General features: G+C 50.3%; 1 protein-coding gene across 1 annotated transcript in view; it reads left to right on the forward strand.

Moving 5' to 3' along the window:
• GRIP2 (glutamate receptor interacting protein 2) overlaps positions 1-8,739 on the forward strand; it is a 53,444-nt gene extending 44,705 nt beyond the window's left edge. Inside the window, exons 22-26 of the mRNA XM_032592491.1 lie at positions 308-494; positions 2,098-2,203; positions 6,472-6,615; positions 7,369-7,515; positions 8,551-8,739. Coding sequence (XP_032448382.1) covers positions 308-494; positions 2,098-2,203; positions 6,472-6,615; positions 7,369-7,515; positions 8,551-8,709 — 743 coding nt within the window. The 3' untranslated portion in view covers positions 8,710-8,739. The remainder of the gene's footprint in view (positions 1-307; positions 495-2,097; positions 2,204-6,471; positions 6,616-7,368; positions 7,516-8,550) is intronic.
• Positions 8,740-10,988: the final 2,249 nt, after the last annotated feature.

Raw genomic sequence — 10,988 nt, forward strand, 5'->3', positions numbered from 1 at the left:
GGTCGTCAGAGCTCCCAAAGGCAGGCAGAGAGGAATGGTCAAAATAGTGAAAGTCCTTCCCGTGCAGGGGCAGCTGGGCGAAGCTTCTTGATGGAGGCGGGACAGGGTCCTGGAGCCCTGGGCATTAACTCTTCTGCTGGGTGATTCAGAGGGTTCTGGGTGGCGGCCGGGACCTCAGGGGACTCTGGGTAGTCATGCAGGTCCAGACGGGGCAAAGACCTATCCACGGTCACCCAGCACAGCTGGAAAAGGGGCAGAAAGGAGGGTGAGCTATACCCTCTCAGACACCCCCCTCTCCACCTGCCAGGCTCCTACACTCCACAGGCGGCAGCTCGGAATGTGACCCCCCAGGAGTGGCGGCCCAGCCGGCTGAGAAGCAGCCCCCCACCCACGGAGCCCCGGAGGACAAGCTACACCCCGGCCCCCACAGACGAGAGCTTCCCTGAGGAGGAGGAGGAGGAGGAGGAGGAGGAGGACTGGGAGCCACCAACTAGGTCTGTGGTGGCAACGCCATGAGGGAGGAGGCAGTCACAGTCTCCTGGCTAGGATGGGTGAGGGTCCCTGTGCCACCGTAGGGGGGCAGCGGAGGAGTCTTGTTCTGGCTCCTAAGGAGGGTCGCTTCCCAGGAGAGAGGAGGAAACGTCGGTCAGAGCTGCCTTGGCCTGGCTGAGATGGGGATGAGGCTGTGCTGAGCAGAGGGCGCTGCCATGGCAAACGTGTGGAAGGTGTTTGCCTTTCTGAAGTCTGCTAATCTCTCGTTCTCAGAAGAAAGGCAACAGACTCAGAACTTGAACCCGACCCTCCTGACTTAGCCCAGATTCCTTGACGGCCCCCCTACAAGGGCCTTCAGGTCACAGGTGCCAGCCCTGAGCTGTGGACGTGATGGGTTTTGTAGTGTTGGCTTTGAAGGGCACGTTGTCACCCCTGGAGGAGGCCCCTGTGGAGAACAGGCCCTGTGGCTGTTCCTCACTGAGCCCTAGCTACCCCTCCCACATCTGGGCTTTCAATCAGGCACTTCCTTCTGCCTACTCTCTCCTGACCAAGGCCTACTGTGCCTTGAAAACCCAGGTCCTGCCTCCGGGAAGCTTCCCTGACTTTTTCAGGCAGAAGGCATGTGAGCCTCCTCATGGCACTGGCCGCCTTGTGTCCACCTGATGCGTTCCCTGGCTATGGTCCCTTCTGCTAAGTGCCTGGCACCCAGGAGGCATTTCTGCACACTTTGTGAAGGATCCGCCAGCTCCTTGAGAACAGGGGCGACACCTTCTTTACCTCCGTAGCCGTGAGCCCTGTGGATGGAGCCCTGGCTCAAAATATTTGTAGAAATGATTTGAATGGAGAGAATGTCCTTTAGCCTCAGTCTTCTCATCTTTAAAATGGGAAGGGCAGGAGGCAACTATCATGCATCAGCCTCCCTGAGTCTCCCTAGGAGAGAAAAGCTGGAGGGCCTTTATAAGAAAGTGCTTTGCAAATCATACTTTATAAGTGGCCAGGACTTTGTAGGCGGCAAGTGGCTTTGTGAACTATGAAGCGTGCGTGTGACTTGGTATTATTCTATTGTGCCTCAATTTTAAAGTGATGATGGGCTCCTACACCCTGTGACGGAAGCCGTGGGGTGGCCTGGACCCTTCCCCAGCACAGACACGCCATCTCCATCCATCTGTGTCCTTGCTGGCTCCAGCTCTGTCCCTGTCACTGTGCTATGATGCCATGTGTCTGGGTGGGGCCAGGGGCCGTCCTCTGGGGCTACACCATGGATCTCCTCTCTGTCTATCTGTCTGTCCGTCCGTCTGTCTCTCTTCCCAGGCGTCCTGTGTCACCGCTCTCCACCCCGTCTCATCTGCCCCTGTTCTAACTGGCCACCGACAGTCCTGGTCGCCCCTAACTGCGTCTTCCCCCCATTCCGTGTCACCAACCACTGCCCCGGGGCCCCAGCACTGCCACCGAGGACGCCCGCCTGCCTGCCCGCCCGCCCGCCCACCCTCTGGCCCCTTGAGCCCAACGCCGGGCCCTGGGGCCCCGAAGACTCCTCAGGCCCCAGCCCGCCTGCCCGCCCATCTGTCCACCAGGAGTTGACGCTCTCTGGTTCCTACGTTACAGCCCAGCCCCTGGCCCTGCCCGTGAGGAGGGCTTCTGGCGCATGTTCGGGGAAGCCCTCGAAGACCTGGAGTCGTGTGGTCAGTCAGAGCTGCTGAGGGAACTGGAGGTAGGGCCACCCACCCCGCAGACCTTCCTGGGGGCACCTGTGCATGGACACACTGATGGGCATGCCATAGGAGACAAGCGTGTTGATGGGATCCTGCCTGCGTGTCATGTGTGTCATGCACTCACCCGGCACCCGCCATGTAAAGGGGTCTTCACACATGTGCGGACACATACACAAGTATGACTGAGAACACTGTGGTGTGGTGGTTCGAGGTGTATGCACATGTGGACCTGTCTGGTATCATGTGTGCATTGGCAGCATGCGTGTGGGCATTTCAGAGCAGGTGTGTCTGAGTGTGCACAGTTGGATATGCACAGGGACAGTTTCGGTGTCTGTGTGTGCATGTGCAGTATGTGGACACGGTTGTGGGCATGCCCTGTGGAAGCACGTGGATGTCAACATCAGTGACAGCACAGGGGATCGGGGTCAGGGGAGCTGAGAAGTGACTACAGCTTTGTGTGAGGTCAACATTGCCCACAACAGATCAGGCTGCGCAGAAGGTCTAGGAAAGATCCAGCTGGGTCATTTCAGAAGCTCCTTCATACTCTGAGAGTGATAATGTAAACTTCTGCTTTACCTGTGCTTTTGCCCCTAATATTGTTGACTAGGGCCTTTTTCTTTTCTCCATCAGCCTTGCTATTTATTATGCTCCTCAGAGAACTAGTTTTTGGCTTTGTTAGTTCTGTCTTGTGTTTCATTGTTTTCTATCGTATTCATTTCTGTGTTTAACTTCTTTGTGTTTAAGTAATGATACTTTTCCTGGTTTCTTAGGTCCTTAATTTTCAGTTTCCCTTGTTTTCTACTGTGGTGCATCTTAAGCTATGATTTTACCCATAAGTACTGCTTTGGCTGCATCCCACAAGTTTTGATTTGTAGTGCTTTAATTGATTATTCAGTTCCAAATATTTAAAAAATGTCTAGTACAATTTTAGTTAGACCCTTAACATATACAGAAGTGGAGAGGTTTCTTTCTAGTATCAGTTCTAGTAAATGTTTCGTGTATGCCTGCAAAACAATGCGAATTCCCTTTTTTGGGTGTAGGGTTCTCTGCATGTCAAGATTGTTCATAAACTTGTTCAAATCTGCATCCTGATGAATGTTATATGCTTTATTTATCTTCATGTGGTTTTTTGTTGTTGTTGTTAGTAGTATGATAAAATCCCATTGTGAGTAGAGATTTGGCAAATTCTTGACATTCTGTCAATTTTTGTCTATGTCAAAATTTGTCTGTCATTAAGCGCATGATGGCTATAACTTCTTGGTGAATTTTTCTTTTTGTTATTAATCAGTATCTCTATCCCTATCTGCTTTCCACTTTAAATTCCATTTTTCCCATAATAATATGGCTCCACCAGCTTTATTTTAGTAATGTTTCCTGTCTTTTTTCCAATTTCTTTATTTTCAAACTTACTGTGTTACTAAGTTGTACATTTCTCATTTTAAGTGTATCTGTTGTATGCTATATATAGCTGATTGTCCCCCCAAGCCAAGGGTCTTCTTTTAAGGCAAGTTTAGTTCATTTATTCTTTTTGTGATTACTAATATAAAGTTATTTCTAGCAAAGAATTTATACTTTCTATGTATCCTACTTTCTCAATACTTCTGATCTACTATCTTAACTTTTCTTGTATTGATAAATCTCCTACTCCTGCACTCTTTCCATCATGAAAAAGGATATTTTTTATAATTTTTATTCTTTTAGTGATTATCCTTAATTCATTTTACGTTTTTTTTATTTTAGAGAGAAAGTGAGTGTGAGCAGGGGAGATGGGCAGAGGAAGGGGGGAGAGAGAGAGAGAGAGAGAGAGAGAGAGAGAGAGACTCTTAAGCAGGTTCCATGCTCAGCATAGATCCTGATGAGGGACTTGATCCCATGACCCTGGGATCATGACAAGATCAAGAGTCGGGTGCTCAACCTACTGAGCCACCTAGGTGCCCCTGTTTTACTTTTTATTTATTTTTAATTTTTTTTAACGTTTATTTTTTTTTTTTAAATTTTTTTTTTCAACGTTTATTTATTTTTGGGACAGAGAGAGACAGAGCATGAACGGGGGAGGGGCAGAGAGAGAGGGAGACACAGAATCGGAAACAGGCTCCAGGCTCTGAGCCATCAACCCAGAGCCTGACGCGGGGCTCGAACTCCCGGAGGACCGCGAGATCGTGACCTGGCTGAAGTCGGACGCTTAACCGACTGCGCCACCCAGGCGCCCCCGTTTATTGATTTTTGAGAGAGAGAGAGACAGAGCGTGAGTGGGGGAGGGGCAGAGAGAGAAGGAGGCACAGAATCCGAAGCAGGCTCTAGGCGCTGAGCTGTCAGCACAGAGCCCGATGTGGGGCTTGAACCCACGAACCATGAGATCATGACCTGAGCCAAAGTCGGACACTTAACCGACTGAGTCACCCAGGCATCCCCCTGTTTTACTTTTAATATTGAATTTTTACATTTAATTTTTTATTATTACAGAAGCCATACATGTGGATGGTGCAAAATTAGATAAACAAAGTAAAATAAAAAATGAAATAAGCAGAGTAAAACATAAGAACAAAACAGTCTCATCACACATAGATTACCACTGTTACTGCTTAAGTGAGTGTGTATGTATTTTTAGGATAACAAAACCATGATATACATGCTCTTGTATATGCTTTTTCAGTCAGCTACTCTGTTTTTCCGTATATGGAAATAATCTTCTAATATATTTTCATCTCTTCTAATAGCAAGGTCATAGGTTTTCACAGTTGACCGCAAATTTCCCTTTAGGTCTGGTCTGGCTAAACTAGTCCCTAATCCATGCTTGGCACTTGGTTTTTATGCCTTTTCAGTCTCTCTTAATTTTAGTCCAGTGCCTTTTTAACGATGCTGACATAAAATTTTTGTTTATCAAGATAAAATTCACATATCATAAGATTTACATAATGTTATGGGGCCCCTGGGTGGCTCAGCTGGTTAAGCGTCCAGCTTCAGCTCAGGTCATAATCTGGTGGTTTGTGAGTTTGCACCTGCGTCAGGCTCTGTGCTCACAGCTCAGAGCCTGGAGCCTGTTTCGGATTCTGTGTCTTCCTTTCTCTGCCCCTCCCCTGCTCACACTCTCTCTCTCTCTCTCTCTCAAAAATAAATAAACATTAAAAATTAAAAATTAAAAAAAAATTTACAAACCGTTCAAATGTAAATTAAATATTAAAAGTAAAAAGAATGAATTAAGGATAATCACTAGTAATTCAAGGGCTTTTATAGTGTATTCACAATGTTGTGCATACATGACCAGAACATTTCTAACATCCCAAAAAGGAGTCCCACATCTCTCAACCGCTGTTCTGGATAGTTCTTATAAATGTAGTCATGCGGTATGTGGCCTTTTTTCATTTAGCTTAATGTTGTAGAACGTATCAATACTTCATGCTTTTTATGGCCACATAATATTCCATCCCATGGATAGACCATGTTGCTGACTATTTGAAAAGACCAGGCCCGGTGGACTTTGCCTTGAATTTTTTTTACCATCTTCACTTTCCTTTTTGTTTTTTTCTTTTTTTTTTTTTTTTTAACAAAGTCTAATCAGTGCCTTTGTCTTCCTCCTCAATGAGACAGGCCCTGCAGAATGCTTCCATTTCCCTCCCAACTCCTCTCCCCACTTGTTTATAAAATTGCTCAAAATTAGTTTTGTGGGATTTTAGTCAGTACTCATTTACTGTTACTGGTAATTTCTGTGCTCACCATTGTTTCTCGCATTCCATGTTTTCCGTCTCAGTTCATCCTTTAAGATATTTTAGTGAGAATCTTGAGGCGGTATAAATTCTTTTAGGTTTTGTGAGTGATTTTATCTTACTTATTTTTACCAATAGCAGGGTAGCAGAGTGGTTAAAACCTTTGACTTTGAAGGCAGACTCTGAGTTCAGATCTTAATTTCTCTTAGCCTCTGTTTCCTCACCTATAAAATGGACCAAAGGAATCGTAGAATGGTGTTTGCTTGTTTCATAGGATTGTAGAGAGCAAAATGAATTCTGTGGGGACAGTCCTTAGACTTGAGCTCGGCACAGAGTAAGTGCCATTCAGTGCCAACAATTAGTATGCTAATTGCTGGTGTGATCGAGGACCTCCCCCACCTCACCCCTGCCCACCCTCAGACTGAGAGCCACAGGAGGCCAGAGACCATGACTATGCTGTTCACTGTTGTGACCTTGAAGGCTGGCACATAGCAGGTGTCCATAGATGCTGACTGCAGACGGCGAGCCAACAAGCATCTGAATGAAGCTCTGTGTGTCCTCAGGCATCCATCATGACGGGCACGGTGCAGAGTGTGGCCCTTGAGGGCAGGCCTGGCCACCGGCCCTGGCGGAGGAGCCAGGAGGTACGAGCGTCCCCTGAAGAGACACAAGAGCTGCTTGTGCCGACACCCTTAGAGATGCACAAGGTGGGCACCGGGGCTGGGCACGGGAAGCCTGGATGGGTGTCCCGGGGCCGCGAGGACTCACCAGGGGCTCCCGAGGGGCCCCACCCCTCTCTGGGCTTCATTCTCCACCACCAAACACGATTTGGTATTAGACTGAGTTTTCCAAAATTCTCATCATTTGGGTAATACACACCCCCACCCCCAATGATACACACCAGGCTGCTATTAATACATTTCTTTAAGTAGACTCACTTTTTTCCCACCTAAGTTAGTGTGTGTGTAAGATCTAAAGGCATTTATATAGAATACATGTATATGTAGTTGTATGTGTGTATCTATATATATCACTTCCTTAAAGGAGAAGCCAGCCTCCCTTGCCATCTGTAGGTTACTATATAGAAAAACAGAGAAGAAACCTCTCAGCTGGTAGTCCTCAGAAGGCTCAGAGCCTCTTGGTAAATTGGGAGAGGAGCAAGTGTTAGAAGGGTGAAACCCATTGGTTACCCACGGAGACTTTCTTCTGGGTGGAAGGGAGAGGATTGAAAAAGAACTGAGAAGGTACCCTATCCCTAACTTCCCCTTTGTGACTGGTGCTGGGAACCCGAGGATATGCTGCCATGCAGAACGCAAGGGGGCGCTGTGGGACAAACGCAGTGAAGTGTGGGGAGCACAGCTAGGGGGCAGGCTAAGTGTGTGTCCCGCACCAAGGGCTGCTGTGGGGGGCGGGGGACAAAGGTCAAAGCTCCAGGGACCTCCTCCTCCTTCCGCTCCCAGGTGACACTGCACAAGGACCCTTTGCGGAATGACTTCGGTTTTAGCGTCTCCGATGGCCTCCTGGAGAAGGGCGTCTATGTCCACACTGTGCGCCCTGATGGGCCAGCCCAACGTGGGGGCCTCCGGCCCTTCGACAGGGTCCTTCAGGTAATGCTGGGCCGGGGGCACCATGGATAGCGTGGCCTTTTCTTGCCTCATGGTGGAGAAAGAGCCCTGTTTCTACCCTGGCTGAAAGGCCTCAGGCAGGTCGCCTCCCCTCTCTGAGCCCCAGCTTTCTCATAGAGCAAAGGGAATGACAGGACCAGTCCTCTAGTCACGTTAGGTTCAGTTGTGTTGCAGTAACAACCCCGAATCTCAGTAGCTTAACGCACATGAACGTATACCTGTCCACAGTGGGCTGGCATAGGCTTAATCCACCCAGGCTGATGGGGGCTGTACCCTCTTGTAAATACCTTAGATGATGTGACTTAGGAAAAGCGACTGGAACATCATACATGGGTTTTTTCCTGCCTTCACCCAGAACACCTGCTACTCCCCTTCACAGCCTATTGGCCTTCTGGAACTAGTGATGTGACCTTGCTAACTGCAAGGGAGCCTGGGAAATGTGGGCGAGCAGATCGAAAGCTCTGGGACAGGCCTGGCCCAGCCACCCTGCACCGCCTTTCCCAGGCCCCAGCTACCTTTGTTCCCATGATGTGATTTCTGCTATATCAGTGCTACATTTTTACTAAATATGTTTCCTTTCAGTTCAACTGAAATTTATTTTGAAAGGAAGCTTTTCGTGTCAATTAGGAATGAAAACCCAGCACCCCTTTGCTTGACATAAAAGATCAATCTAAAATAAAAATAAAACAGAAACAAAGCAATGTCACAAAATTCTAGGCAGGAAGCTGGGTGTGTGGTCTGCTCTTTTATGTTAAAAAAAAAAAGGGAGAGAAGTGGGTGTTCGTGGAGTGGGAAGGAGGTACTGGCACCCCCTTTGGGGTTTCTCTTTGATAAAACCTAACCAGAAAGATTGAAAGAGAACTAAATGAAGGAGGACTTCGTCTCTAGGAGTGTTCTAGATTTACCCTGTACCTGGGCTGGGGCAGGGCCCACGCTTCAGGAAGTCCCACGATTCCCACCTACTTTAACCCAGGCTCAGCTAATGCCGTTCTGTCCCCTTGGCTGTATACTGTGCAGGTCAACCACGTTCGCACGCGGGACTTCGACTGCTGCCTGGCGGTGCCACTCCTGGCCGAGGCAGGCGATGTCCTGGCACTGGTCATCAGCCGCAACCCGCTGGCGCAGAGCAGCCGAGCCCCGCGAGCACCAGGCCCCAGCAGCCCCCGGATGCTCTGAAGTCAGCGTGTGGTCTGGACACCCCAGGGGCTGCCCGAGTAGACCCTGACCCCCAGACCTGTAGCTGGGCTGGAGAAGTGGCCGCTCACTTATCCATCTGTCCGTCTGGCAGGCTCTGAGCCGGGGACCGGACTCTGTGTCTATTCTCCGGTTCTGTGGTGCCTGGAGTCCCAGGCATTGATGTCCCTGTGCCAGCTGGAGTGACGTCTAGGTCTTTCTCCATGTTGGGGCTCCAAGATGCCCAGAGGAGCCCCACTCAGTAGGGGCTGAGACAGGCTGCTCAGCTGGGAGAAGAGGGGCTGGGGAGCCCAGCTCCGTGTAGGGAGTGCTTTCTCCCAGCAGAGCTATGGAGGTGCCAGGGAGGAGTGAGCTCCCCATCCCAAGAGGTGAGCAAGTGGGAGCTGGATACCCCCAGTGCAGTCATGGACTGAGGTATGAAGCATCCGGGCAGTGGGTCCACACATGCTCAGGTAGTTAGTTTCCCAACAGGGGGAGAGCATTTAGGGTGTTTCTTGTTTTCTGGACCGCCTCCCACCAAGACAGATGCCACTCAGGGTGGGAGCCTAGCCCCTTCTCTTCTCCAGCATTCTGGTGTTTGGGTCTCACTGGCATCCCCACTGGAGAGACTCTGGAAGCTGGGATGGCTGAAGCCCAGAAAGCGTCAGCCCGCCGACTCTGAAAGCGAGTGGTTTTCTTACTTCGGCGTCTGTGGTCTGAAGCCTCTGTGATTTGAGACCACAGTGCTGGGCCCTTTGGGCAAGCTCAGTGTGGCTTTGGGCTCTCAGCCCCTCCTGCTGCTTTTGTAGGATGCACAGGCACAGATCCATAGGAATACACCCCTCTCAGGCCAGGTCCTACACTGTGGGAGGGATTCATTTGGAACAGACGACCCAGGGGTTTCCATTCATCTGCCATTCCAGTGGAGATGGGAAAACCATGGAAGTATGCCATGTTAGATGACACAGCTCCTCTTCAATATCTAAATTAGTGAAGGAGGAGAGACAGGGAGAGGGAGGCACAGAGATAGAGAGGCAGGCAGGAGAGAGATGGGCCGTTTTCTCTCATGCCCAAATCGACAGTGTCCAAGGTGGTCATTCAAGGAAGTTTATTCCCACTTGAAATTTGGAAGCACCAGCATCCCTTAAAATCATTGTCCTCGTTTTCCACAGACCCAGAAACCCTTTTGATTTTGAGAAGGGCACGGGCGGCCTTCACCTGGTGGTCTGGGCTGGGGCCCCAGGGATGGAGGCGGTCAGGGAGGATTCAGTCGGGTCTGGGGATTTGCTTTGCTCTTAATGGGGGTCTCAGGAAAACGGGGCACCCATTCCCATCTGCATCCTCCATGCTTCCCTCCAAGGGAGGCCCCCCAGAAACTCTTCCACTCAAGGGACAAGATGGGGAGTCGAGAGGCCTGTTCTTTTCACCCTGGGTTGCTGCTTGGTTGCTCCGTGACCCCCTCCGGGTCTGGTCTGGCCCTCTCTGGACAATCAAGGGGTGGACAGTCTCTGAGCAGGTGCGGGCCTCCCTGTCATGGCCAGAACCAGGCCCACTGGGCACCCCACCCACACTCTCCCTGGGGGCCTGCTTTCCCTTTCCTCCCTCCAGTTTCCCATAGCCTGCCCTTTCCTGTCTTCCCTGGAGAGCCCTTCATGCCACGGCTGGACTGTCCAATGCCTCTGCTATCTTGGATTCCTGTGTGAACATCCGCCCCAGGGTGAAAGGGCATTGCCCACCCATCACAGGGGCACTGAGGAAAAGCCAAGAGCCCTCAGCTTGGGGGTGTGGGGGGTGACACAACAGAGACATGGCCACTGGCAGCCACAGCTGTGTGAACTTAGGCAAGTTGCCCAGCCTCTCTGGGCCTCTGTCAAGTGACAGGGCTAGACAGGACATACTCCCAGGGCCTGTCAGCTTGGGAAAGCTGCATCTGGCTGCAGGTGAAGGAAGATGCGTTCTGACCCGTCCAGTGCTCCCCTGTTTTCTCGGGCTGGAGGCCTCTGCCATTTCCCCCAGACGTATGCAACCGGGCCCGGCAGGTGGCCCCTGGCCGTGGCCGGCCTTCTCATATGCAATATTTCTTCTGGCTTCTCATGGGGATCATAGATCCCAGACTTGACATTTCCCGACACCCGTCCCCGGTGAGCATCCTGCCTGCCTATGCATTTTGGGTACAGCTCCTGTGACATGTCCCTCCCACCCTCAAAAGCTGTATTTTTCTCTGGCTGAGATTAGAGCATATTCCTTGTAAAGTATTTTTCTACATGGGGTTTTCTTAGAGC

Source organism: Lynx canadensis, chromosome A2 (assembly GCF_007474595.2).
Source record: "Lynx canadensis isolate LIC74 chromosome A2, mLynCan4.pri.v2, whole genome shotgun sequence".
Lineage (NCBI taxonomy): Eukaryota > Metazoa > Chordata > Mammalia > Carnivora > Felidae > Lynx > Lynx canadensis.